At 34.1% G+C, this 23,787-nt stretch overlaps 1 protein-coding gene across 1 annotated transcript in view; it reads right to left on the bottom strand.

Moving 5' to 3' along the window:
* Positions 1 to 21,455, bottom strand: part of LOC150100894 (glutamate receptor ionotropic, kainate 3-like) — a 34,708-nt gene extending 13,253 nt beyond the window's left edge. Inside the window, exons 1-6 of the mRNA XM_090401467.1 lie at positions 21,266 to 21,455; positions 17,543 to 17,721; positions 14,289 to 14,342; positions 2,213 to 2,380; positions 1,618 to 1,770; positions 1,218 to 1,322 (exon numbers count right to left, since the gene is read on the bottom strand). Coding sequence (XP_090257593.1) covers positions 1,218 to 1,322; positions 1,618 to 1,770; positions 2,213 to 2,380; positions 14,289 to 14,342; positions 17,543 to 17,721; positions 21,266 to 21,455 — 849 coding nt within the window. The remainder of the gene's footprint in view (positions 1 to 1,217; positions 1,323 to 1,617; positions 1,771 to 2,212; positions 2,381 to 14,288; positions 14,343 to 17,542; positions 17,722 to 21,265) is intronic.
* Positions 21,456 to 23,787: the final 2,332 nt, after the last annotated feature.

The following is a 23,787-nucleotide window of genomic DNA, read 5'->3' as shown; positions in this document are numbered from 1 at the left end:
GCTTTGCTCGAGGAATGGAAGAATATTCCTGTTGCAAAGTATCAGAAATTGGTTTAAAGCATTCCCTGAAGTTGTTGTCATTCAGACCAAAGGTGGTCCTACTCGGTACTAGAAATGTAATTAAAACGCTTTTTTTTTACCACAACTAGATGTCCAAATGCGTTTGTGAATAAAGTACTTCAAAAATGTTTATAGGATAAGCATTTTTTGAAGATCCGTAAAAATGCATGTGAAAAGTATTTCTGTGATTTATTATATAAAGTCATCAACTATAAATACTGATCGTAAAAGAAATTATAACTCATCGAGTTAAGTAGACTGCAGTTAAAAATAAATTAAAATGACTTCGCTTAAGTCCCAAACCTGCAATCAAGATTTAACTCTAAGCCTTACTATGCACAAGGAGATCGCCCACTGAATAATTACATTACAGGATTCAAGTGTTAACCAGAGAGAGAGAGAGAATACTTTAATTAATTAGTAAGAAACTAGCATTTTTATTTATTTAGATTCAGGTGACGTGTTGGTATGTGTCCTCCGTGAATTTGCTGTTTTTTAAATAGGCATTAAATGAATTATGGTGAAGAAAGGTTTGGAAGAAAATTTCCAAAAGAAATTTTTGCAGAAGAAAAAGTAAAGTTGGCAAGTTGCAATGACACACACACACACACAAAAAGGACGTTGGTTGGATTATTTTTGGAACGGGTTTGGTTTTAAGAAGAGAAAGAATTGGAGCTTCCGAAAAAATAAAATTTTTAGCTCTAAAACGTTTCATCAGTTTTTTTTTTTTTTTTTTTTTTTTTTGAACCCTAAAAGAATCCAAAGAAAAGTTGTTCCTTTGTGTCGAGAACGGTCGGAGAGAAACGAAGGATTAAACGGAGGACAAAAAGAAAAAATTAAAGACAAATTCACAAAAGCTATATTTTGTATCAACAAACAAAGATTTACAGATTCTGTACATTCCACTAAAAATTTTAAGGAGAATATGAAAAAAATATGGAAGTTAAAAACGGGATGCTGCAATAAATTAAATATATTATTTATTATGTATGTAATAATATAATAAGCCTACTCCCGTATACGGGAATAAAAAGGCGTTAGCTGATTTATATATATATATATATATATATATATATATATGTACTAACGATTCACCATAAACAAATCCTTCGTATACACACACACACACACACACACACACACCTTAAAGAACTTACCTTCTGCAGACCATCAGTAGTCAGGTATAAGAGGTCTAAAACAAATTCTGAACGGAATCCTTGCTCATCAAACTTAACTTTACCAGTCAGGCCTTGAATGCTGCTCTATAGAATGACAAAAATAAAAGAAAGACGGATTTAATCGCATCCTATAAAATTATGAATATTTTTACTGTTTGCGGACAGCTACAGATGATTTTATAGAACTAAACGTACAATATAGAATAGTTTTTGAAATTTAGCGTCTACTACCGGATCCAGTTTACCTTCTTAAAAGCCTTCGAGGTAGAAGCTAATGGTTCTCTCTTACTAGCATGTTGAAAGTTGTATTGAGTTCATTGTAATTAAACTTATGGCAAGAATTAAAAGACAGTCTTTTAATGTATTATGTTACACCTACCGGTTTCATATAGTTAATAATACTACTTCCATCAAGTCCACGAATTCCACTTTCACAGGATACCGGAGGAAAATCAACTGCCTTGCTTGTATCCAAGTCCTGAAGAGCTTGGGCAAAAAGTTTCACAGCATCGTATATAAGAGCCGTTTCTGTCTGTAAAAATAATAAATTGATATCAAGATTTTATGGTATTTGCAATGATATTCACTTGTAATAAACTTAGAAATGTGTGAAGAATACTTACAGACCGTAATTACATAAATCAGACTGTCGTAAATAAGACTATAGAACACAAAGACAGTTAGACTACGCTAAATAAGGAGCCACCAAAATGGTTGTTAACAAATGAATATGTTATTGTTTTTACCCATATTTTATCTTAGCAATTATGATAAAAATTTGCCAGTGAATTAACTTCGCAACCTGTTTTTTGCATACCGAAAAAAGCTGTTAATACCTAATGTGTTATAGTACCTACGTAATTGGCTAAATATCAGCTGCAGTAATTTCTAACAAACAAGTTTAACACTAATTGATCATATATTAATTAACACGTGTGCAAACTTCTCACATTAAATATAATTACTTGACTCACCCTCACGGTCCGTATAGAAGAATCTCCTCTGCGTTGTGGCTTCACAAGTCTCGTGTTTAACTCAACTAGTAAGCTCTGTAATTCGCCACTGCTTTCGTCCACCAGCCGAAATCCGGTGATATTAGTTTTGCCATACTTAAAATCTTCCATATCAACAGTGTGAATGTCCTAAAATATAAATAAACAATAAATAATAATAGCTGTCCTTTTGAAGATACAATGCATTGTCGTACCAGTATAGTTTATTTTATAAGATATAAATGATTTTAATAATATATATATATATATATATATATATATATATATATATATATATATATATATATATATATATATATATATATATATATATATATATATATATATATATATATATATATATATATATATATATATACATATATATATATATATTACAGAAAACCAACTCATACTAACAAATGTCTGCACTGTCAATCTCATCACTTTCCACCACGAAAGCTCAGAACTATTTTTACCTCTTTTAAATGAACCAGATGAACTCCAAATGAACAACTTTCTCTTATCTTTAAACAAAATGGATATTCTGAAAAAACAATTAAGAAATTTCTTCTGGATCCTCCTAGGCAGCGTACTACGGAAAGTATTGATTTTAAAGGTAGCATCTCAATACCTTACATTAGTTCAGTCTCCAATAAATTGTCTAAAGTCCTTAAAAAATACAACATTAGGACGTTTTTTCACTACACTCCCTAAAGTCCGTTCTCTTATAAGCCATCCGAAGCCTATTCATCACAAACTGAAATATCCAGGTGTTTACAGGTTATGGTGCGACTGTAATATTCCTTATTTTGGACAGACTAACAAATCTGTTGAACTGCGTATTGAGGAGCATAAGAGAAACATCTCCTATAAAAGATCACACGCATCTACTCTATCCAGTCATGTTCTTTTCTCTAATAACCCTCATGACGATCTACAGAGTCACTCAGTTTGCTGGGATAAATCCGAAAACATTTTTCGCTGTAGTGATGAGTTTGAAAGAAAAATCGTGGAGTCCAGAGAAATCCTCCTTAATCCTGAACATTTGAACAGCAATTTGAGTTATAACATCCCTGATAGCCATACTGCAGTTGTTCAATACTGGCGCTCACGAGAACCTGCAAGCACGCATACAACGAACAATAGCACGTTAGATAGAACGACTTGAAAAATACAACGTTTTTTGTGTCAATTATGTATTGCATTTTTGCCTGTAATTCTCAGTATTTTTGTAACTTCAATTTTTATTATTGTGTTTTACCTTTAGTGGATACCTGATGAAGGCTGTAAAAGGCTGAAATTAGTTGTATCGTATCATTATCATTAAAACATAATATTTTATCTCGGTTTAAAGTCATTTAAAATTTATTCTCCCTAATATATATATATATATATATATATATATATATATATATATATATATATATATATATAATTCTGAATATTTTATCTCATTTTTAATATTATTTTTAGAGCTCCAGTTAAGTAAATTTATACAGAATTATATTTAACGAATAGTCCGCTAGATGGCAGAGTTACTACCAGACAGGTCAATGGATTTTGTGTTCTCCCGGTCTCTTTCTTCCTCATAATGAAAATGTCATCGTTGTTCACTAGATGGCGCTTTAGTCATTTATCGACTGTTTCATATCTTTCTATCTGTTTTCTCTTGGGCTAATTGGAAGCTGAGTTACAATATGATAAGAAGATGCACTCTTCCATGTTTCAGTATTCTTATTATTAATAACCGTCAAATTAGAAACAGTACGTGCGGGCGTGCATGCAGGGGTGTTGTGTGTGTGTGTGTGTGTGTGTGTGTGTGTGTGTGTGTGTGTGTGTGTGTGTGTGTGTGTGTGTGTGTGTGTGTGTGTGTGTGTGTGTGTGTGTGTGTGTGTGGAATGAAACATAATTAGAGCTCATGAATTTTTAACGCTTCTATTAGTTGTCTGATAAGTTTGAGGGCTTTAATTACATTGAAAAATCGCGATAGACTAACTGTAATAACTGCAAAGACAATGGGAACGAAGGCATCCAGATTGTTTACGATGCAAACATCTATCTTCCCCCTAGGGACAATATAACTAGCGATGTTGTGAAGTACCCACACTTAACTGCATCATCTTAAGACTATTGTCGATCGCAGATTGCCATCAATATCGACTGCAGGCACAACTTTTACGTTGTTATATTCGTTAAGGGATTAATAAGAATCTGAAGAGTTAATAAGACAGAAAAGTCATCCTCTTTAAAAGGGTAATGTTTACCTTTGCATATTCTACCTGAGATAATATTAATAACTCTCCATTGAAAACACTGCATGGATGGTTGACTTAATTGGCTTAGAGATATGCAAATGAAAACGAATTTCCTTTAATGAGGCTCATTATCCTTTCAGGGTATAATATCTGAGGAAGTGTGCCTCCATCTCTTTTCATTATGGAGACACAAGCCATATTTACAGCTTGAGGAGTCGCCTGGCAGTCAGGATTGCTTAGATCACTTCTGTCGTACTACCCGATAAACAACAAAAGCGTTACAGTGCTGCCAGTTACCGAAATTGAATTTGGTGCTCTCGGGTTTGATTGTACTGGAATTTGAAGTTTTGTTTCAGACTGCAACCAATCAAGTTACGGCTTTTATAATTCATTTCGTGTTCTTCTCCGCTAGTTTGAAAGTCAAATTTTTCCTGTTACGGAGTGAAAAGGGATTCATTCTTTCTCTTGCCTTTTTCCCTTAAACACGAGATTAGTTGTGTAAAAAAACAGCTGATGCATGAAACTACTATAATTTAAAATGAAACAAACTCGGAAATGCCACAATTTTGTTTTCTTTTGAAGGCAGAGAGCTATTCGGAGCTACAGGTAACTGTAGAATGTTTAACATATTCATGCATAGACTCATAAAAAAGATTATTTGAGTTAAGTCTGTCCGACTCGATAACCCAGAGAAATGAAGGATATTTTGAACAAATAAAAATAGTAAGTAAAACGATGCTCAAATGTCCTAAAAAGTATATATTAATCTATCTTAGAGTTTTTCCTCTCTCCACTAAATAGATAGATTGACATATAATTACTATGTTCAAAGAGATACTTTCATATATCGCGTGTACTTTGATCACATACACAAGAGTACCTCTTAGTCCTTGTTTTACCAAATGTTGGCTTACACCTGAAGCGCATATACAATATAAACAGTGAAGTAAATATTTAGTTATAAGGGCTTTATATTGTCTCTGAACTTATAATTCGTATTGCCGCTTTGTAATATTTGATATAAAGGGATAAGCCAAGCTGTTATGTTAGTACCCTTGGATCAGAACGTTTCTTTTGACTGCAATTATTTTTAAATTAAAAATTAAATTAAAATTTTCATGAAATGATTAAACGACAACCACGAAAATGCTTCAACCAATCCAAATGCCTTTAGAGCATTGACACAGCCTGCATAACGTGCACTAAAATTTTGCTCTTTTATTCTGATGATGGCCTTACTTCACCCCGTAAATCGATTTCATCTTTCATATATTTTAAAATTTTTATGTTTTACTTTCGAGGCTTTTCCATCGGTTGTTTCTCATCCTTTAGTTTTAAGTTCTATATTTGAATTTTTAATATTTGTCACTTTTAATTTTTACAAATTTTATAGTGTATTTAGTATTAATATCACATCGTTCGTTACCTAATTTATTCTCGTCCACATTCCATCTTTTATTAGTATGCTATCATTTTTACGCTTTAAACTCTTTTTCAAAGATCTTAATTGCCAGAAGTACAACAAAGGTAGGCAATAACACCTATATCTAATCATTTCATTAAATTTTAATTAAACAAAAAGTTGGTTGTAGTCAAAAGACACCTTCTGATCCAAGGGTGCATCATCTTACCTCATATTCCAGTCTGCTCTGTAAGATAACAGTAAACATGAGAAGGCTAAAATCTCCTATTACAAGGGTAATGATCATGTAAGAACCTCGTGAATTGAAATAAAACTGAAACTGCGCAGGCGCAGTTTGCAGTTTTGCTTCATTCTACTGTATACATTTTTTTAAAGGGATATTCCGAGAATATGGAGAAATATCATCTATGACATATTTTTTAAAACTTGTAGGCGTGATATAAAGTTCAGATGTCTGAGAATTTTTCCACATATGCTTCTCATTTATTAAGTAATCTATTTTGTGAAATTTTAGTATTCGACCATCGTTTTTTTTCAACGGATATTCAAGTAGTGATTCATCGCATACAAAAAAGTGGCAATTGGTGAACAGATCCATCCACAATTGCATGGGCTTAGTGTCTAATAAAGGCATTCTTCATTTTCAACATCCACTCCTGCCTAGATAAAAGTCTAACCAAGCCTCTACTGAACCAAAATAGCGCACTTTAAAAGTACTTCTGATGCAGAACAGCGCTAGTACTTTAGCTTAATCGCCCATTTCCTATTTTATTCTCAGCATGGGTAGACCCTTCTTAGAGAATCATGTAAAGTGCACTTGCCTGTCGTCTGTTCACATTTAGACTCATTTCCAATTTAAATAGCATCCAATCATCTTAAATTGTGTATCAGGATTACAAATTCCCTTCTTTGTTTATTTCGAAATGATTTCTCTCTGCTTTTAACCTTTTTTTTTTATTTGTAACTTTTTTAAAGAAAATTTCAATTCGAATACCATTTATCGACTTGTTAATTTTATTAATTGTCCTTTACAAAACTGGATCGCGTGTATATTTGACTTTTTTGTATTGTATTGCATTGTATTGACCATTCTTTATTGGGGATTTGAAATAGCTTAAAAATTTCATGTTCGCTACGTCACCCACAGTGCTAATATACAAGTGTGTAACCTTATACGAGAGAATTATCAAAACACTAAAAAAGCCATGATCAGCATGATTGTGCGTCACTACCTTCATTAATTTCCGGATACAGAACTAAATCTGGATTGGTGATTCTGTATTCGTATAATCTGCGTCTGTAGCGCAGTCGGAAGCTAATCACCTTGGTTTGAAGACTTCAATTAAAATTCGAAGATCTACATAAAAGCCTTTTATGTAAATATATATACATATTGTACACAAATCTTTATAATAACAGATGGATCCAGTCTTCTCTCATATAGATACTATGAGCGTTTTATTCTGCTACTCCCAAGTCCAAATTCATTTAGCATAAATGTTTTGGACGACTCGTAAAGAAAACGACGAAGTCATCTTAAAAAAACAAAACAATTTTTTGAATCCACTTATATTAGGAAATTAACTAATGTAAGTGAATTCAAAACATTTCACTTGGAATAGAGTTACATATAAATATCCGAGTTCCTGTTGAAAGAAAACAATTGATAGGAGAGTAGAAAAGATGAGGAAGAAGACTTGTGGATTTCATTTTTATTTTTTATTTTATGTCTTTATTTTTAAACGCAAGAGCAAAATATTTAGTTGTAGCATTTAAGACTTCATTGCCAAGAATGATGAATTTATGGTTATCTTTGGATTCCATCCTGTAGCTCGATTCTGGAGTATCCTCAGAATATCTTTCTATGCGTTCTCTATCTATAAATTCCCTCGGACTAAGCGGCTAAAGAAAAGCAGCGTGACTTGTGAATAAAGATAGTAAACTCCACAGAAGTCAGGTGGGTTATTCATCTGTTTACCGATGCGTGCACGAGCTGTGAATTTTGATCAGAAGTCCACGCTGTTTGTGACATTTCTTTGTGTATGGAACTTGTCAACTGTCACCAACATCTTTGTTGAGAGCGGAGTTTAGAATACGACGTCTTGTTGCTGGGTCTTCGTCTCCGATGTCCCGACAGGAATCTGCTATTTAATAACTAAGATTAGGCAGTTATTTTCCCTTTTTTACGTATGCGATTTCTTTATCGTTGTATCTGGGAAATGAAATGTTAAGATATTCTGTGAGTGGCTCAAGTCTAGTGGATTATAGAAGAGAATTGTAAGCATGTTCAGTTCAACAAAAGGATTAGATTTTGTCGTCTACTGAAAGTAATGTTGGCTTCCACTAGGATTACTGTGTATTAAATCGCTGAAAAAGTACATAGTTGCAGTTGAAAGAAATGCTATGGCTGAATTATTATTTCATATCACTTTAATTATGAGCATCTATGAGATATTAGATAAACGCATTCTCAGCTGAAAAACTTTAATATAACAGAAAAACATGTGAAGAATAATGTGCTTCAAAACAGGAATCTAAATTATGGTGATCATCCAGGTAATTTAATATTACTCTGGCGAATGATCTGATTGCCTTTGTAATACTCTTACTCCTTGAAGAAAAGATTGTCCTCTTCAGGTTATTTTTTCTGAGGATCATTACCTTTGCAATCATAACTTAGATAACTCTATCATAGGCGAAGATGGAGAGTTTCTCTACTGAACCAGACAAATCGGAGAAAAATATACATAAATGATGGCCATAATAGACATCTAGGGTCATAGCAATAGCATCCACGTCACGACTTCTACGATGCCAGTATTGCCAGTTATCCAATATCTGTTCTATGTCACGCTTACATATGAAACCGTAACAATACCATGTAGGATTTTAAAATCAGACTAATAGAATACGATGGTTAATCCTTATTCTCCTAATCACTCATGTCAGCATATTGTGCGTGCGTTCTAGCGATTTGTCTGCTTCGTGGGATGAAAACCCGAGTTTCTGGGAGACAAAATTGTGCCATGCCAGTACGAGACCGACTAATTCACCTTTAGGCGAAAATCCCTCATAAAGGTTCTTTTCTTCCTGGATGGGATTGGAACTCAGGTCTTTTTAACTAAAGGACATGGTCAAAACCGACTGAGCCTACGGAAGCACCTTATAAAGACATACATATAGAAATAAATATTCGTTGATATCTCAAAGTGTGATAGACGAACTAGCATCGTGCCAATGATATATTATTCTATTATTTTTAGGGATGAAATATAGAAGAAATTGAACTAAAGTTATATTTAAATGTAATAAAGTTTGGCGTACAAACTTTCAATATTATGTACCTGATTTAAAGAGTAATTAATGGTATTAATTTTTACACAGGAGGTTATACTCCCGAAAAATGTGTCTACTTTCGGAACGTGGAGTCCTATGCACTCTTGCTAATCAGTTAAAATAGCTTATTATCAGCAAATTCATCTTCAAAGGGTGTTTTTATATTTTGACTAATATGGCGGTGCTTACATGAAAATATGCGAACAGTTTCTAAAATCAGTGTGCAAATTAGGAGAACTTATCTTCCGAAAAAGGCTGGTGCCTTCATTCTAATTCTTCATGATTACTATCGTACTTTCTTCATTTTAGTATAAAAGGACCGAACATATCGAATGCCATTTTATGATTACTTATTAGAGTTGCATACTAACGCACGAATAAAGACCGCTGCTCATTAGACTCCCGGCAGTTTTGAAGCGTTTTTAAACCTGGAATTGATTCATGCTTGCCGAGTCCTAGCAGCTGACGATGTGTCGCGTGTAAATGAACTCACAGCGGCAGATGCTGATTAGATAGTCTTGTTATGGCCTCATACATTACCCCAACGTGGCAAGCTTTACGCTTCTGTTAAATCAGCCTTCGTTTTATAGTTTTATTCTGTGTTATGGTCTGCATTTACAGGCGAGTTGTATCAACATATTGGATAGGAGTTTCCTAATTTTGATAGGGTGCAAATTTCAAATAGTGTTCTCTTTCCGTTTATATGTGGCCATCTCATGATATAAACCTTTATACTAGACCAAAGTTGGTGTTATATTCTTGTCAAAAATTAGCATTGTATTAAAAATTCCAATTCCAAGTTTGAGTTTCGGTTTTCATATTAGGATTATTATTTACTGTTGTTAAAATCCAGTTGCTAGAATAGAATAAAGTATATTACTTATACACAATTTTTGCCCGTTACTTTGAAAGAATCCGAAATCTTTAAGGAGGAAATAGGCAGAATAAAAAAAAGGAAATAGGCAGAATAAAAATAGAAAGTTTAAAAAAAGAAATAAAAAATACAATTTTTTAGCTTCTGAAGTCAGAGAAGTTTTTTTTTTTTTTTACAACATTTGGAAGATATTTTATGTCCTTTTTTATGCCATCGTGTACGTACGTCTTTCTCGATCTCTCTCTCTCTTCCTTTTACTCAGTAATTCAAGGGATTAAGGATTGATGTGAGAGTAAAATCAGAGAAGTTCAGTTGGCAACTGCCATTACGGATCCAGTAACTTCTCGGTGCAATAAAATGAATAGAAAATTGCCTCAGCAATTGCCCGTATCTTGTCTAACGCCGAGAGTTGGTTTCAATTTTGCCATAGCATTTTACTGGTTGTCACAGTAACGAAAACCTAATCTCGTACGTTAACCACGCTTTAGTTCTATATTTGACATTTGGTAAGTTTAAGAAACGCTGTTATTTATTATTATTTGAAAATGTGCACCAATGAAAATTATAAATTTAACTTCAAACTTGTAGATTATCTTCAGAAATGGACACCCCAATTTCACAGAATTCAAGAAATCTCCAAAAAACTTCTAAGTTTGTCCAAGTCTTAATAAATGCTTAACATAAAATTTCAAAGAGACTTAATGCCAATTTTAACGATTAAAATATTAAAACTATTTTAAGCAGTTTAAATAACACGTGATAATTTAACTAGCTTTTGACGAAAGAGTTTCTTTCCATGGTGATATTTATTTCAATATTTAATCCATTTTCTTCTTTTTTTTTATTCCATTTCTTCTGTATATGTCGTCCATTGAACTCTACACTCTTCGAAGATATCAGCTTTACAAAGATATATTTTATATTTTAAGATATATTTTAAGTAACGGTGAGTATGACAAATTGAATTTTCAAGTGTCTAATGTAAATAAATGTAATTCTCGAGGATTTACTAAAAATCTATTTAATTCTGTGGAGTCACGTTTTTATATATTTTCGGCATTTTTCTTTAGAAGTTGCATTGCGCAGTATAGAAATTCCTTTTCACGTCCGCAAGTAATTTCCACTTCGTAAGTTTCAAGTCCATTTTTATATTCTTAAGATAGAAAAGGGAATTGGTGATTTTTTTTCGGGTTACGAATAATTAGAGAAGCTTTAAAATTGCCTCGTAGGCATCCTTGAAAAACGTTATTTGCATGGGACGGATTATTGGATGGATTCCGTACAGAGGTTAACTCCGTGCATGTGGTTTCTTATTATTCGTCAGGTAAGCATAACGAAAGCCTTTCTATAAAAAAAGAGTTCCCACCGGATATTAGAGAATAAGTCTCCAAATCAATTAATTTTCCAAAGTAATTTATCAACTAGTATTACCTGATTTCCATCAACTTTGGCAAGCTCTTCTTTTCTAAGTAAATATCGTTGAAGAACTTTAACGTAACTATGGAGGAATAATAAAATTGGTTATTCGTTACTCTAAGCTTTTTCTCCTTTCTACAAAGCTTATTTAATTCCATTAAATATTTCTCAATAAAATGGAAAGATCCTAGTTCTTTTTTATGATTTGGACTCGATGTACAGCTGGAGATGCAAGAGATGCGTGGGTCGTATGCTGTACATAAGCACAGAACATTTTAAGAATTAGAATACAAAAGATCAGACTTCATTTCAAAACAAATAATGTTGCTAGTTGGATTTAATTCCGATTTCTGAGACGATGCATCTCAAGAGTAACGTTTTAGTGTACTTTGAAGTACTTTCTCTGAACTCGTTAGACATTATTCGAGAAATTTGATTGCTAATGAAAAGTCACTGTTAGGTGGAAGACAAGATAGAAGTACGTGTGGTTCTTATTTTATTGTACTCTCTATCTCTCCTCACTCTCTCTCTCTCTCTCTCTCTCTCTCTCACACTCACACACACGCACACACACACACACACACACACACACACACGTTTCCTAATCTTAAACTGTAGTGAGTGATATAGTCGATGACTGATTGCCAAGATTTCTTTTGCATTCAAGCTACCGAAGAAAGAAAGTAAACTCGACTGTCAAAATTGAACATTGAACTATCACACCAAAAAGAAACTACTTACCATAGATCATTCAGCCAGTTGTTTCACTATAATAGAAATGTTGTGTATGTATCGGCGTGTGAAATACAGGACTAGATGATGAACTGTTATGAAAAATTTAAGTGGTCCGATAGTTACAGATTACTAAATCTGTAACTACTTTTTGGATAATGATTTCTCTCAAATCATTTATTCATCCCAAATCATCACTTACGATAATATTTCGAAAATTTCCCAATTAAGTAGAATTAATTTTTTTATGCTTTTGTCTGTTACTCACTGTCTTTTATAATAAAAAAGGATTTAAGGATGGTTCAGTTCCAGGACAACAATTAGCGGAGCTGTTCCGGATTCAGTTATATAAAGTTGGCGTGGACGTTAAGATGAGTCACCAGGCTGTCAAATATTTTGTAGGAAAGATTTCTTTGTGGCGTTTAAATTACCCCACTACTTGTTCCGCTTCAACATTCTTTGTTACATGCTTCGGGAGGGTTTAACAGATTGTATTGGACACTTTCCAATTTTTTTTTTTTTACTGCCAGTATTTTTGCAACATCAGCCTGTGCTTCATTATCACAAAGTACTTTCATTTAGTCACACCCAAACGTCATCTCTGATTCGAACTGCCGAAATCGTAATGACATTTTGAACCACACTATGACCAGCGACAAAACGTGGCTTCACGACTTTCCATTCGAGTCAAAACAACGAGCCATGATGAGAAGCGACATTTATCTTACATATAACGAAACATAGACTGAGATTGGACAAGCAGATTTCTCAGAATGCACTTGGACACATTTTTAAAGCACTTGGTGCTCATGATAAAATAACAACTCGTTTCTAAACCCAAAAAAGCAATATGTAATGCTTCATGGCTTCAGTATTGACTTTGACTGCAACCATTAAAGCCAAACCTTTCTTAAATCACAACTTTTTAGGTAAATTCGGTTCTTCATTTTGTTTCGGCTGGATCATAAATATTCTCACTCGTCTAAATTTGTTGTACTTTCCAAAAATTAATCGGATAATTCGATCCGACTCTGGAGGTGATGTGCGAGTACAAATGTATCCGTAATCCTCCTTTGTAGAGGAGATCCACATCAGCATGCAGTAAATCTCTCGATATTAAATATTCACAGTAATAACTCCATACGTTCACAGCCTTAGTTGTTTCGAATAAAATCAGCTGTTATTTTAGAGTTACCTCCGAAACATCTAAGGCTATGCGACTCGATGTATTATGACTACTAACTACGTTCATTCTTTTCGTTAGCTTGCTTATTTTACGAGATGAAAAAAAAAACCCTAATTTCCGGAAAGGATAAACCTTTCCACCTTCTTGTGAGACCGGCTCACGAGAAGACTCACCTTCCGATGAAAAGCCTTGATTTCGACGACATTCGTATCCAGGTCTTTCGAATCAAAGGGCACCATCCAAACCAAGAGAGAGAGAGAGAGAACATTTTCTCTCTCTCTGTAAGGCTGGATAATTCAGCAAAGCTGAAAGCCGTCATCACCATCCTCATTTACTGATAACGAGGCGCTGTCTTATTATCCTATACCCTCCGAGGTGTTCACGATGTTTACGTTATTATTAATCGCTATAAATCCTTAGGGAAAAACGTCCCTCGTCTGAAATTTTTACTCCTAAATGAGTATTTCTGGATTACAGGAGATCGTACTACTAAACAGATCGATAAGGGACGAAATGTGCCACTTTCCTGATTGAGAAATGTGAATTTCCAAATGCTGTGAATTCTCCTCTCCATACGGTTGCATTTTAAAAAGCTACGAAGATATTTTAGACATGTTAAATGTGTGATCAACGCATATTTCAGATGACTACGTAACATCATTAGTAGCGACTCAAACACACGGTATATAGTGATTCAAATCTATGCATTTTTACAAGTTTAGAAAACTACTACACAACGAAATGCAGATTTAATAAATAAACAACAACATTTACTAAATTAGTCATCGAAAGACTACTAATAAGATCGCTTCGAGTGAATAAAAATATCTTACCAGAGAGGTGATGAGGTAGTTGTGGCTTTCTGTCATCATTCCTACTTGCTGAGCCTAAGAAATGAAGAAAACAAGGTAGTGTTGGAAAACTATTAAGAAATATCTTTATTATGCAAACGATGATACCAACTCGTATGTGGTGTACGATGTATATTAGTAAGTTTAAAAACTGGGATATTCTATTGTATCAAAACAAGTTACGTATGAATAGAGAGAAGGAAAGAATGTCTTCAAATAGCAAGGCAAACAGTTCGCTGCAGTAAAAGCTGCCCTTGGAAATTGAGAAAAGCGGTATTTCCCCTCAAAGTGTTTTTTAATGGAAATCTAAGCCACAAAAATGGTATCTAGTTGTGGTTTAGTTTCCTAGAGATAAAGGCCGACGCTTCAAAAGATATCTCGAAATATGTCATTCTGATGGATGTTGTCTTCTAGTCTTTCCCTAGAGTTATCCAAACAGAATATCTAAACAATTCTAAGAAAGAAAAAAAAAGTAAAATGCTATGATGAATTGACAGACAAGAGCAGTTTTTCCGCATGGAAAGAGCTCATGTTGTTGTACTGTGAAAATTTCCAGTCGATCCAAACTCATTTTATCTTAAATTTTGAATCTAATACTGCGTTGCGGGAAGGTAGAATTATTGCTTGTTGTATTATTTGGCGAAGAATGAAATAATATTTTAACGAATAGAAGGTAGGAAAAAACATTAAGGTCATCGCTTTTAGGCAACTTTTTTATATTCGCACATGCGTACAAGGATAAGTATTTTAATTTTAAAATAAATGACGGATAGCAATTTATTTTTTGATGGTCTGTTTATTTATTACTAATTCATATAATGGAAAACTCCAAGAAAAAAACTAATATTGGTCAATCCAAATATTTGGATAAATAATAATCTGTAGGCATTTTCGTATTTCTCTTACATACACGATGGGAATGGATGAAGATCTGCTCCCACCTAATTCGTTCACTAATCCCGACTATTTTAGGAAGAGATAAACTTCCGGAGTCCTGTTCTATCAAACGCTGATTTGTAATGGCTTTGGGTTCTTAATGTTTCTTCAAATGAGCGATCCTTCGAAGTTGAAAGCTCGTTCTCGATGATGCTGACTTTCTCTTTTTCATGCAGTCTTAGAGAATGAAGACTCTCTCAGAGTTTAAAACTTTGACCTTTTAATACTCTCCCACAAAAAATGGCTCGTTTGTTTTCTTCTCCGTGTCTTTTTCCACATTTGCGTCGTCATTCACGAAGCCTTCCAGTTTCATTATTTTGTTCCTCGATTCTTGTCAACTAAGTACAAAAGACAGTTTAACGACATATAAAAGGACACGGGTTTAAAACGCTGACACTCTCGAACCCTACTGGCAGACAGTAAATTTCGAGTAATAAATAATTAAAGTTGACATTAACGATATTTTTCTGAACATAGCAGCGAAAATATCCATCGACTGGTCTGCACAAAATAAAGCCGACTGTTGCCATGGAAACAAATGAGTAGCAATATTATCGTTATCTCTGTCTCAGTAGACAACAAACGGAGAAAACTATTTGAACTGTATAATATCGGCTTACAGTGTGTATGAAATATACTTACAGTGTGTATGAAATATACATACACACTGTAAGTACAGTGTGTATGTATATTTCACACATAAACAACAGTGGAACTGCGCGACGGACAGTGCCGCATTTCGCTAATAGCTCGCATCCCACTATGATGTGCATATGCTTGCGCGCGTAGCAATATGACACTGTGGTAAACACAGTGCTGCTAGCGTCCTTCGCCCTCCTAAGTACTACAAGATGGATTTTTATTATTTTTATACAAAATAAGAGAATTGTATAGGATTGTTGACGATAAAATTAAATATTACAAGCAAATATAAATAAATTAATAAATATATTTATGTGTCGAGAAAAATTGGGGATGCTGCAGTTCCGCAGTGCGTATGCACGAGCCGCCCCTGCAATCAATGAATCGTTTTTGTATTACCTAGTTGCCATCCTTCCTACAGTTGAGAAAAAACATCGGAGGGGAGAACCCAAGATAGGTTTTGCATCTCCAACAATTCATTTGTGTCAAGAATTCAATAAAATTTAAACAACATACTAAGAAAGATGAGAGCAAATATGAATAAAGGATAAGAAAAATTAAGAATCTCATAATTTCTCATTCTTTTAACTTTTTATTTTTATTTTTTATAAAGTTGAAAATAGTAAAGCACTTAACTGCAGGTAGCTACGTTAATAAGTCGGAAGATTCCCATCCAGGTGAGAGTGGATGCTACCGGATAAAAGGCATCATAAAAAAGTGAAGTATAAAAGCCATTTTATAAGAGACATTTAAATCCTGAAAACTATGGTAATTTGTTGTTTAGGACTTTTTTTCCTTTAATATCTTGTTTTTTTCTCCTTCGAGACTTAACACTGAAATGTGTTCCGACGTAGGAAGTTCGTGTTGCTTGTGACGAGAAATCTTAATGGTCCACTTTCGTCTTTATGCGTAAGTCAGTGCAGAATCGATTTTTCCTCTGCAAAAACGACACCCACTGGGCTGCACCGACTGCTTTAATCGCGATCTCTTCTTAGCACGTTTAGAAAAAAAAAAGAAAAATAAAACAGCGCGTAATTTACTTGAGATTTTGCATGAGATCATGATGTTGTTCAATGACGTGAGCATTTTAGTCGAAAGATGTCTTTGTTCGCTATCTACTTAATTAAACAGTCACGAAAACCCATGAGAAGTTCTTTGTAGCTTCAAACTATTCTTTTAAGAAGTTTAGATGGCATGTCTTATTCGTATTTGTTAAATTTCTTTTAAAAAGTTAATTTTTTTTAAATGTAGAAAATGAATGTGGAGTGTTGCTCTTGAGTTAGATTCAGAAGCTACCCAGAAGATGGCAGCACTGTATATTTCGTGTCTAACTATGACTTATAATTAACCAAGTATAAACAGAAGCATTTAGGTCATTAAATTTGGTTGAATCGTTATTTATAGAAGCATAATAGCATTCGTGTGACGGTAAACATCAAACTGCCTAATAAACAACATGAAAAATGGGATAAGGCTGACGATAATAAATTTTTCTATTTGATTATCATCACGCCATAACATCCTACGTATATTCAGAGAATTAAACAGGTAGCACGCACCATAGCGGGAGAAGAAAATAACAATAGGATGTAGAAGACTTAAAAATAACATTTTTTTTTAGTTATTTATAATATTAATAACTTCAGAGAACGACTCACATGTTTGAGGACGGTGTGGAGACTTTCCCGACGCACATCAAGCACAATACGTGTTTCTCCGGTCAGTTTAACTCTCCAGAAAAGGTCCCGATATGCCTGCCCTGATTTGAATTGATAGAGTTGTACTTTCCAGTCATTCTTTTGAGCTTCTTTTAGGAAATCCTGCAGTCTGATCACGCCTGAAATGAAAATTGTGCGCAGAAATCAAGAATGGTAATCTGATTCTCAATATGAAAACAACAACAACAACAACCAAGAGATATTTCGAATTTCTATGAAACTAACATTAACTCACGCCATGTTTGCGATGCTTCGTAAGATATGCCTCAGGAAATTCCTATAAATAGACACCATGGAGTTTTCCATATCCTTTATTATATATTCTTTTGTGAATTTTGCAATGCTTATCGCGATACACAAGAAGTAAGTTTCCAGCGGTCAATATTCGCCTCGTTTCTAAACTGTTAAAAAAAGTCTACGATAAGGCAGATAAAGGAGAGGCTGAGAAAGTTATTACATAATCAATAAAAAGAACGAGTTGCAAAGGAAGGAGAAGGTTACTGATATACAACATAATTGTTTTCATCCTTGGCTATCTTGAAATTTAATGTGCACAAAAACAGTTGCAGAAATTTTATTTTAAAGCATTTCTCTCTCTTTTGGAAACTAGACCAACCAGTCACAGGAAGCTAAACACAACGTATCTGTCCCTATAATTAATGCGCAATAAATATGGAGGCTTTTCTTCAAAGTAAGTGAAGGGGAATAATTGGAAAGGCGAATTTAATTGCTACATAATTACAATCGTTAATCTACCTGTCTGGGAAAAAACGTTAATTACAGATAATTTCTGTTTACGGTTTCGATGGGATGTTTATTGACAGGTTATATCTGATAGCACAAAAGTGAGTTCAGAATAAAAAGAGCCACAAATTACACAGTCCAACACAATTTTTGCTGACTTTTATATGAGACTCGTTTTTTACTAATTTGGGTGCGCTGATTTCAAATATCAAACCTATTTTTCTCTATCACGTCAGGTTTTTCCTCTATGGCATTTTCTTTTTGCTAATTTGAAAGTTTTTGATAGTTTTAAGGAGGCAGTACTATTTAGAGGATCAAAAAATCGATCTTTTAATATTATTTTCTAAAAGTATGTACTTTTAAAAATCTGTTCCTAACTTTTTATCAAGAAATTCGAAAAATTCCCGAAGATATAGCCTATTATTCAAAGCGGTGCGCAGATCAGAATCGGAGCGCTCACCGCTCTCGCTTGTTAGTAAACGAATAAATGCGTAAGAACCTGCAACGGCACGTACTGGCGCTTTGAATGCGAGAGAGGCCGATAATTAGATACATAACTACTTAACAATATTCATTAAAAATTACAAGAATATTTATAAAAAAATAACAATTTTACTTACACATGAGTTTCAGGGAATAAATTTTTGTTTGTAGCAATTTCTGCTGTGTGTTCTGTTTTGGCAATCCCTTTGAATACTCCAACAGTAGTCGGCCATCATGTGAGAATCCCATCTTCCTTGGTACCGATCTTCCATAGTTTTTAAGTCTTGATGAAATCTTTCGCCTTGTTCATCGCTTACAGCACCTAAATTCTCGGGAAATCTATCAAGATGACTGTATAGAAAATGAAGCTTTATGCTCATGTTGCAACCTAGGCGCTGGAAGTTTTCAAACATTGTTTCCACTAGATCTTTGTAATTGCACGCTTTTTTGTTTCCAAGAAAATTATTCGCAACCATCGTAAATGAAGTCCAGGCCTCTTTCTCAATTTCGTTCATAGAGTTGATGAAATTTGGGTCTCTCATTAAAGTTCTAATTTGCAGTCCTTCAAATACACCGGCTTTAATTTTTTCATAACCAAGTCGTGGAAATTTTTCACATATGTATTGGAAACAGTCACCTTGTAAATCTAAAGCTTTAACATACTGCTTCATAAGACCTAGTTTGATGTGTAGAGGTGGACAAATGATTTTTTCTCTGTCGATTAAATTAAAAGGTTGATTTTTAGCATTCTGTTCTCCAACATTTAAGGATATTCTAAGAGGCCAGTGTTTTCTGACTCCAGTGTTGGTTTCTAGCTCGACTATCCCAGAAACATAAAAAACACGGAAACTTTGTATATCCTCTTTGAAAGCCAAGTAAAAAGTTCACAATTTTAAGATCCACACAGATGATCCAGTTATGGTCTGTATATTTTAATAACTTCAGAACCTTTTTAATGTCCTCATATGTTTCCTTCAAGTGGAGACTGAATAGCCAATAGGAATTGAGCCATATACATTCCCATTGTGTAGTAAGACACACTTGAGACTTCTGCTTGAACTGTCGATAAATAAACGCCACTCATTTGGATGATATTGTACAACACTCATTTCAGTTAGTAAACCTGACACATTGTTACAGTAAACAAACCCACGCTCGTGTTTAAAATATTGTACAAGATTACTTTCCCTGCTACGATAAAAAGTTATCTTCGTATCTTGCTCCAGTAAGCTTTTTTCATTTAATCTTGAAGCTAACAATTCCAATGATTCCTTTGATAGGCCCAATTCTCTTACTGAGTCATTCAATTCCGCTTGAGCAAAACTAGTCAGTCATTTGTTTTAGGCAGTTGTCATCGCCTACTTTTCATCACCTAAATGTATTAGGTCGGTTATCGGCCTCTCTCGCATTTAAAGCGCCAGTACGTACCGTTACGGGTTCTTACGCATTTATTCGTTTACTATAAAGCAAGCTCGGTGAGCGCTCCGATTCTGATCTGCGCACCACTTTGAATAATAGGCTATATCTTCGGGAATTTTTCGAATTTCTTGATAAGAAGTTAGGAACAGATTTTCAAAAGTACATACTTTCAGAAAATAATATTAAAAAATCGATTTTTTTGATCCTCTAAATAGTACTGCCGCCTTAAAACTATCAAAAACTTACAAATTAGCAAAAAGAAAATGCCATAGAGGAAAAACCTGACGTGATAGAGAAAAATGGGTTTGATATTTGAAATCAGCGCACCCAAATTAGTAAAAAACAAGTGTCAGATCATAATCAGCAGAAAAATGTTTTTTTTTTGTTGGCCAGTGTTATCCTAAAAATTGAACTGACAATTCAATTATTTCTATACGCACGCAAATATGTTTTTTAATTTTTATTTTTGTTTAGAGTTTTAAGTTTATAATTCCATCTTGAACATATCTTATAATTCTCCAAATGTGATATACACAGTTACACTGTCTGTTTATTACTAATAAGTATATTGCTGCATTGATTCAAATGTACAACAAATATAAATTTATTTATAAGTTTTTTTAATAATCTCCTTATTCTTGCTTGTTAGTAGCTTTCAATGATCTTGTCTTCAAGTAATTTTAAACGATATCCTTTTAACCATAACGTTCGAAGTAAAATTGTAAAATACAGCCAATAAATGACTGGATCTAAAAACTGAAAGAAAAATAGAAAAAAAAAACATATATAAGCAACTTTTCCACACAGTCATTACAAATATGTACTATGAGAATTTTTTTTATTTCAGTGTTTTTAGAACACTGAAATAGCTATCATAAATTTTCTTTATAAAGCTCAGGAGAATCTAAAGGTTCGCTTTAGATTCAAAAGTAATCACTTATCCCATTCAAACAACACAGAAATAGTTATAAGAGAATGCATTGTATTGTTCAGTCAGATGGACATTGAATTGCTTACCTTCGTGTTCGTCATAAACCAGAGAGAAGGTCCTCCATCCCCATACCTTCACAAGGTCCACATAGGCATGACTTAGAACCGAAGGACGAGGAAAGAGATTGATTGATAAGTCGTCTCGTTGCAGTTGGAAGTCCCATCGAGTCTCTACATGAGGTACATCCAAGGCATCGCATATAGACTGCACGTGCATGCTAGTAATGTCAGACAGGGGTCCGAATATTCCGGCTATTCCCGTTTGCATCAAAGAACACACTGAAATAGATAACAAAAAAGATGGTTATAGATCGAGAGACCAACATACACAATTATATTGGTGTGTCGTGTGCATAAAATGACCTGCTTCTAAGAACTTTGTAGATGTTATTTTAAGACGATGTCGTCACACTAGTTATTATGCAATTCTTTCACAGAATTACGTTGATTGCTAATAGCTGACAGTTTTGCGACCCCTCTCTACGTGCAGTTATTGGAAAAGTATTGCACAAACTTGTACGCAATGCATAATTAATCCATTGGCATTCCTTGCAGAAAGCTATGCAATAACCCAGTTTTTTCGTGCAATTATTCAAGCCAGGTCCTTTCCAATATTGCCCAGTGTAATAGGAATTGGCAAACCACGTCTGGTATGAATATTTCATGAGCAATAATCGGAGACTGAACTTGTATGAATTCGCCGTACTGAAAAGTACGTATTCAGTTGGTGTAAAACTTCACAGGAAGAAATCTACTAATATTTGAAATTTACTAGAACACAAATTTCTCCATTTGTAAGGACATGTCCAGGTTTCTGTGTATGCTCTAGGACGTTCTACTGCACCATGATCACCTCATCAAGTGCACGTATTGAAGTGGATCGTGACATAAGCAGAATGAGAAACATTTGGAGTTTCTCCAAATGTCTGTTCCTTGCTATCCAAGTAATGACAAGCGTGAGCTGTGTGGAATGCTTAAAATGGCCATCACTCTCTACTCTTCTGTGTTTTATCGCATTTTCTTTTTTGACTAGGACATTTTAGTTATTTACGAAGCTGCAGTTAAGTCTCCTCACGGTTTAGGAGTTTTATTTATAATGAATATTTTTGCTTTTAGTAACAAAATGAGGAAACTCAAGTGTACCCATTTGCAATCATTAATTTACTCTTATTTGCACAAAGTTGAAGTTAAACTTCATTCAAGCTGGCTGTAACTGGCTTGAAGGTGAATTTGTAAATGTGGTTTGAAGAAGAGTTTGTAACGAGTTCGAAAGTGTGGCTTCAAAAGGGACGTTCATGACGAGTTTGAAGGCATGACGTGATCATGAGTTTAAATTCACTGAAGAAGAACAGACTTCACCTTTAGTTTTAATCTGCGTGTAGTATTACCACCTCCTTATAGCTATTTACTTCATTTTTCAGCTATTGCAAAAACGAAAGAAAAACTATTAATAAAATTATATTTTGGAAGGAAAGGAGAAGGAGGAAGAGAAGACATTCATCTAATCTCTGTTTTTTTTCCCCTTTTGCCATTAAAATATTGAAAGTATCGAAAGTCTGTAGAATATTCGTACCAGAAACACACAGTACGAATTGGCACCCAAACAGAAAGCCGCCTCCCAAATCATTTTGGAAATCAATAACCCGAACAGTCAAGGAATGGTATACGTACTAAACAACTTCGAACTGTTTCATTAGAGAAGTGCAACCAGGGCTTCTAACGATTTCCCATCAGCGAAAGAAAAAGAACACTTCAAGGGGTGGGGGTGGGGAGAAGTTTCCCGAAGTGAATTTCAACCGTACCATTCTTGTTGCTTGTTGACGTTGTTTGATGACTTTCGTAACAAGGACTGACAGCAGACACAGCATGCGACCACATACTTAGGAAAGTTATTTCGTAGCTGACATATTAACCTTCATTCACGTAAAGTTTTCTTTCTTAAAAAAGAAAAAAAGAGGAAGAAGAAGAACGGTTCTAGTCTTATTATATGCAGTTCGATATTAACGTGGGTTTCTCAGTTCAAGTATATCCAACTAGCCTTTACACGGCCTAGAGTTCCGCTGTTATTATAGCTGTCAGCTTGCAATATATCGAAAATATTTGTACAGCTTGTTATTTGTTATGTATTCATACAAACCTCGCAATATGAAGGACCTCTGGTGGACAATTTTTGATCCCATTGACGCAATAAACTGAGAACAATATCATATGATCATGCGTAGGACGAAGTCAGTGTGATAACGAATGTAGAATCTACTTTATTTCTAAGGGAAGAGAGAAACTGTATATTGAGGATATGCCATGAAAAGGGACACAAATTATTAAATCGATTTAGTTATTTAACAATGCTGATTATTGGAGAAAACACACAGAATCAAATGGCAAACTTTCACTTCTTTGCGTGATATTTTATCGTAATGTTCAATCATTGACACCGCCCCAAAGATATTTGACTGCAAAGCTATCAAAAATAAAAATGCTTTTATTCAAATAGCAGACAAAACTGCTGATGATTAGATTCGTAGAAAAAAGTATATATTTTAAAATAA

Source organism: Typopeltis vanoorti, chromosome 12 (genome assembly GCF_054136105.1).
Source record: "Typopeltis vanoorti isolate ZY-2024b chromosome 12, IOZ_Tvanoo_1.0, whole genome shotgun sequence".
Classification (NCBI taxonomy): domain Eukaryota; kingdom Metazoa; phylum Arthropoda; class Arachnida; order Uropygi; family Thelyphonidae; genus Typopeltis; species Typopeltis vanoorti.
The sequence above is the reverse complement of the archived record's forward strand: the minus strand, read 5'-3'. Positions and strand labels throughout refer to the sequence as shown.